At 40.3% G+C, this 6,093-nt stretch overlaps 1 protein-coding gene across 1 annotated transcript; it reads left to right on the forward strand.

Moving 5' to 3' along the window:
• Positions 1-870: 870 nt before the first annotated feature.
• Positions 871-4,906, forward strand: CCNB2 (cyclin B2). Its single transcript, XM_010288850.1, has 8 exons — positions 871-993; positions 1,074-1,199; positions 1,598-1,768; positions 1,842-2,000; positions 2,340-2,576; positions 3,471-3,611; positions 4,176-4,286; positions 4,618-4,906. The coding sequence occupies exons 1-8, from the start codon at positions 877-879 to the stop codon at positions 4,717-4,719; spliced, it is 1,164 nt and encodes a 387-aa protein (XP_010287152.1). The 5' UTR covers positions 871-876; the 3' UTR covers positions 4,720-4,906.
• The last annotated feature ends 1,187 nt before the right edge of the window (positions 4,907-6,093 follow it).

Below are 6,093 nucleotides of genomic sequence, written 5' to 3' on the forward strand. Positions count from 1 at the left end.
CGGGTGGGAGGAGCTGGGCGCGGGCGCTGCACCTGGCACTGCCCTCGGCTTGCACCTGCCCTTGGGCGCCCGCTCCTGCCCCTGGCGGAGAGGGGGAAACTAAAGGTGCTTAACGGGGAGCTGCAGGAAGGGAATAGAAGAACGTCTCTTCTACCGTGACCGTTTAACGGTTTAAACTAAACTCCACGAGAAACTCTTGAAACCTTGGTGGTTTCTTGGCTGTGCGTAACAAAGGATGTTTATTTTTGCATAATGTGACTTACTTTTCAATTTCCATGGTATGTATGTAACAAAGAAATTGTTTTGCTCATCTTTTTCACGATGAGGGTGGTGAAACACCGGCACAGCTTATTTGGAGAGGAGGTAGATGCCCCATCCCTGGAAATGGTCCAGGTCAGGTTGGACGGGGCTCTGAAGCAACCTGGTTTAGTTGAAGATGTCCCTGCTCACTGCAGGGGAGTTGGACTAGATGACCTTTAGAGGCCCCTTCCAATCCAGAGATTTTATGATCTTCATAGGAATGCTGTTATACTTACAGAGTGTGTAAATACAATAAGCAGCTAAGTAGCAGGTAAGCGCTCTAATGTTAAAAAGTTTCCAGTGAGGAAGAACAAAATAGGGTGCATTGCTCTAATCTTGTAACACAGTTTCAGAGAGTGCAGTGCTGTCTGAAACCTACACAGAAAGACTTCTTCCTCTGAGCATGTGTGAACGAGTAGGAAAGAAAAACTGGTTCAGTAATGAATAATATGCACAGAGGTACACTGGTACAGTGGTGGTGGTAAATGTAAGATGGAGTTGGGCATGTGAAAATTAAATATTAAGTTGGTCTCTAACTCTTAAGCTGCAATTTTATTGTTTTAGGTCACTAGAGGGATGGAGAATGCTGTGACTGAACTTAAAAGTAAAGCCAAAACTCACCTTACTGGCAAAAGAGCTGCTTTGGAAGAAATAGGAAATAAAGTTGCAACCAGGGGAACATATATAGCTAAGGTAAAGGATCATTTGAAATCTATCTATAAGGAAAAGATGGATTACTAACTCTATACTAATGGTAACTGGTTTCACTACAGAAAACAGAATGCTCCAAAGCATCCGTAAAGCCTACGAAAGGACATAATAAGATGACAAATGTAACTGTACTGCCTAAACCTCCAGCTGCTGTGAGTCGAGCATTCAGAGAAACTGGTGTTCCAAAGGTAGGAAGTAATGATACTGTCCTGATTCTTAATTTGATTTGCAAGTTAGACCTCTAAATTCAGAATAGTTTATGTGTAGATGTGTCTCATCTCCCCGCTGAAAAAGCAAAGCCTCTGTACTGAGGTTTTAGTTTAATTCATGTTGTGTTTAAAAGCTAACATTGAAGTGGCAGAACTAGCTGTTGCAGTACTGGATGAAGTTTCTTCCTTAGCTAGCCATTACCAGAAAGTCTTCTGAATCTGTATGTACAGCTTCTTGGTGAAAGCTTGCCACGCTAGAACACAAGCTCAGTTCCAACTTTTTTTAAGAAATTGTATTAGTAGCTGGGAAAATGTGGAAATGAAGGAACATTGCAGCTTAAACAGTAGATGTGTAAGCACTATGATCTGTTCCTTAGGTTCTGTCTCCTGTCCCTATGGATGTATCTATGCAAGAGGAGGATTTGTGCCAAGCCTTCTCTGATGTGTTGCTCAACAATGTAGAAGACATTGATGCCGAGGACTGGGGGAATCCCCAACTGTGTAGTGACTATGTGAAAGATATCTATCTGTATCTGAGAGAACTTGAGGTATGACATACTGAGGCTGTGCTTCTGCAGTGTAGCGTTCATCTTGTTGCTCACACAGCTCTTTCTCCAACAGCTGCAGCAATCGGTCCGCCCACATTACCTTGATGGGAAGACGATCAATGGGCGTATGCGTGCAATTTTAGTTGACTGGCTTGTCCAGGTCCACTCAAGATTCCAGCTTTTGCAGGAAACACTGTACATGTGTGTTGCAGTTATGGATCGCTTCTTACAAGTAAGAAAGATATTTTATGACTCATGTTTGTATTAGGAGGCTTGTTCAATGACTGTGCTTTTAAAGGAGTTTAGGATTTATCCTTTTTTTAATAAATCTAAGAACCTATGAAACCTGCTCTTTGTAGAAGAGCTCTGTGTAATGTAGCATCTTAACTCTGAGCCTGTGGTCCTCTTTGAGCCTGTCATTATTGGGACACTTCTAACTCAAAATGGAAAAAATCTTATTTACGTTGTAAGAATGAGCACTGTCATACTGGTATTTTAAACTGATAAATTAGAATCTGTTTATCTAGATGCTGATATTTTGGTGCCTGCTTTTTAAATTCCTGTATTTCAGAGTCATCCAGTACCTCGTAAGAGGCTTCAGCTGGTGGGTGTAACAGCACTGCTTCTAGCCTCAAAATACGAGGAGATGCTCTCTCCTGATGTAGCAGACTTTGTTTACATTACTGACAACGCCTACACCAGTGATGAAGTTAGAGAAATGGAGATTATGATTCTTAAAGAGTTAAACTTTGATTTGGGACGACCTCTTCCAATTCACTTCTTAAGAAGAGCATCAAAAGCTGGGGAGGTGGGTACTTGTCCTCATTATATAGAACTTTCTATATGTGTAAAATCTATCAGGATTGCTTCTGGCATTTTTGTCATGTGATCTTGCTTTCTGCTTAGATGCTGTATCAAGAAATAGTCAGCTATGAAACTCCACCAAGTGGAGTAACATAACATCACTGTGGCAGCCAGTAACAGTTCACATTTGTATGTACTGGGGCCTGCATTCAGTTTTAGTGGCAGTAATTTTACTGTTAGAGTAAACAAAACATACCTACAGCAGAACTCTTGCTTTTAGAGTAATCTTTTGTCTGGTGATCAGGGTATTCCCTAGTAAAAGGGGACTAGTGTTGCAGTTTTTCATTATTTTTGGATGCAAATATTGTATTAAGAATCAAAATACAAGCTTTCTCTTTGACCTGCCTTTTTTTCCCCACCTTGGTAGTTACACTTGAGTGAACTACCCACACTTGAAGTGGGCTTCAGTTACCTCAACAGACCACTAGGTAACTCTTGAAGTTAGTGGACTGCTTTAATAAAGATCTCCTTAAGTCATTTTACACTTCTACCCTCTTCCCACTGCCCCCCACCCCCCGCCCCGGGGTTAGCGTATTACAGAGGGGAGCAATTGTATCCCTAGTTAGGCACAGCAGTGCCTGATACTGCATTTTTCTGTTCAGATCTCTCTCTTGACTTTGTGTCTAAATTCCGTGATGGCTGCTAGACTATAGTCTTGTTTAGACTCTGGTCTAGATTTTGAGATGAGTGCCTGTTACAGGGTTTGGTCCCCAGACCTTGATAAAGCTTTTAGTTGACTACTTTTGTTTTGTCAGTTAATGAATACAGTAAACAATCCTGAATTCTTATGATAAGGTGAAGTGAAACTTTGTGGATTAACAAACTCTCAATCTGCTAGGCTGATGCTAAGCAACATACATTAGCAAAATACCTGATGGAGCTGACACTGATAGACTATGACATGGTTCACCATCGTCCTTCAGAGATTGCAGCTGCTGCATTATGCTTGTCCCAAAAGATTCTTGGACATAACAAATGGGTAAGTATTTTAATCAAACTCATTGGGAGTTTTTTCCCTTAGTTGATTGAATTGAACCATTAAAACAACTACTTCAGAAAATTGTGTTTAGGTCTGTAGTAATGCTGGTAATCAAATGACAGTTGGACAGCCTGATGTACAGTTGCAGGTAGAAAAAGGAATATACCACTAAAAACTATCTTTATGTGAACACTGTGGTATAAGAGGATTTTTATCTTGCAAGTATAGAGTTACAGAAGGCCACACACTAAATAAAGGTAGATTTTCACAATTCTTGCAGTGCATTTAGAATAACAAAATCATGGACCACGAATAGTGAATTGCAAGGGTTGCTGCTTTTATCCTCTGCAGTGTTAAGAAATGTGGTTCTTGGCATTTGATGTGTCCAAGCCTACACTGCACGCTGGAAGGTATTCTGGATCCGTCACCTAAACTGACAGTACTACAGATCCTAGCGCTTAAGGCTAGTGCATGAAGCTTAGGGCACTTGCTACCTGAAGTGACTGTGCCTTAAGCATCAATCCCCACATCAAAAATCTCAAATTTCTTACCATTATGCTGCAGGGTACAAAGCAGCAGTACTACACTGGGTATACGGAAGACAGTCTTGTGCTGACTATGAAACATATGGCCAAGAACGTGGTCAAAGTAAATGAGAAGTTAACAAAATACACTGTAAGTATAACTTTGAATCCTTTTTATTTTTTAAATGTTTTAGAAATACCTTTGCTGCATATTGTGACTCCTTAGGTAAACGTTTTGTATCTTGTCTGTATCGTGTATCTTAAAGCATATGCTTTAAGATAAGCCTGTGAAAAGGATGCTGTATTGCTGCTAACTTCAAAACATTTTAGACAAACTGTGCTTTTGCTACTTTGCAAGCACTTCTAACCTTGTTTGTTTGCTTGTTTTCCAAGTGGTCAGGCTAACTGATGAAAAATTATTTGCCTGAACTTAAATACTGTACATGTACATCTTTTTTAACACTGTTCCTCTACCTCTGCAGGCTATAAAGAACAAGTATGCAAGTAGCAAACTACTGACGATCAGCACAATCCCTCAGCTAAGCAGCGAGATGATCAAGGACCTGGCGTCATCACTCTTATGATAACCCTAGGCAGCCAAGTCCTGATGGTGTATGCACTTTGTCTTCATTTGCCTATTGAGGCAAAACTCCTGCTCTTTGTACATAGCATTCCAGCCTTACCACAGACATTTCAGACTCACTTGGAAGGTGAAATTTTAAACTTGCTTTGTAGTACAACACTCTACATAAAAATAAAGCGCCTCTCTTTTAAAAAAAAAAAGAAAAAAAAAAGAAAAAAAAAAAGTAGCATTGTGACTGTGAATCTTTAAGGCACTACCTAGACATGTTTGCAATCTAGTGTTCAAGCAGGATGTTTGACTAAATATTTGATTGATATAACTTCGTTAGGTGCAGATGATTATTCTTGGTGGTTGTTTCCAATGAGAATCTCTAGGTTTCATACTTTTCCCTTTTAAGGTAAGGAAGAGCAGGTGGGCAGTTTACCTTTTGGTGTACCTTAAAGGATACTAAACACATACTTATAGTTCAGTGCCTTGCCCCAAAGAAATATACAGGAATTTCCTTTTTTTTGTAGTTCGTTGCCTTCAGGTTTGGGGAAAGAAGCTGACTGTAACATCTTGTAAATGCCTTGTAAATCTTTGTGCTTATGTTCACCTAAGACTATGTGTTCTCTATCTTTGTGCACTTAAACAAAGGGAGCTAAGGGGGGAATAATCTAAGTTTCCTGTGATGCTAACCACTGTGTGCAGGGACTCTAGGTGTGGAACTACAGGGATAAGATCTTTTTAACTAGATCTGCTTTTAAAACCTGCTCCACTTCTTGGACTAGCTTTTCATTGCCTGTTCACTCACACACCACCACCCCCCGCCCCGCCCCCAACACTCTATACCTGGGAGAATACAGTCAAACCCACCGTAAGTAGATTCTTCCTTTCTTTTGTTTCTAATAAATATAGGTATTGGTATGCTCAGGGAATACAAGCATGTAAGTATCGCAGCTTTTCTGCCTCAATACCTCATTTAAGCCTATTTGTTAACATTACTTAAATAGGACTAAATTAGAGACCCTTAGGTATTCTCTAAGTTGAGGTCTCCAAGACCTCAGTAATTCCCCTGTGAGAAGGACATTGAAGCTACTGGGTTTTATCTTCTCAAACAGGAGACTTTTCTGTCCCATAGGTTAGGTAAGCCTAGCATGTACTGCAAATGGTCTTTTGAAAAACATCCTTATCCTTGATCACTCCAGAATATGATTCTCCCCAGGGCTGAGGCACTGCTTTCTAGCTTCCAGAAACAGCTTTTACAGTCATCTCTTAATACAGGTGGAGTTTAAGTGGGCCTAAAATTAGGCTTAGGCAATGGTTTAGGAAAGAGGGGCTTCAAGACTTCTAGTTGTATCTTAAAGATTATTCAACTTCTTAATATCAACATAGG

This window comes from Phaethon lepturus, unplaced genomic scaffold (genome assembly GCF_000687285.1).
Source record: "Phaethon lepturus isolate BGI_N335 unplaced genomic scaffold, ASM68728v1 Scaffold51976, whole genome shotgun sequence".
NCBI classification, from domain to species: Eukaryota; Metazoa; Chordata; class Aves; order Phaethontiformes; family Phaethontidae; genus Phaethon; species Phaethon lepturus.

Bases quoted from the DNA above. Each gene is read 5' to 3' on its own strand.
- CCNB2 (XM_010288850.1), top strand. From the start codon at position 877: ATGGAGAATGCTGTGACTGAACTTAAAAGTAAAGCCAAAACTCACCTT. The intron at 2,577-3,470 runs GTGGGTACTTGT...TCAATCTGCTAG, and splicing joins GAGCATCAAAAGCTGGGGAG to GCTGATGCTAAGCAACATAC. The intron at 4,287-4,617 runs GTAAGTATAACT...CTACCTCTGCAG, and splicing joins AGAAGTTAACAAAATACACT to GCTATAAAGAACAAGTATGC.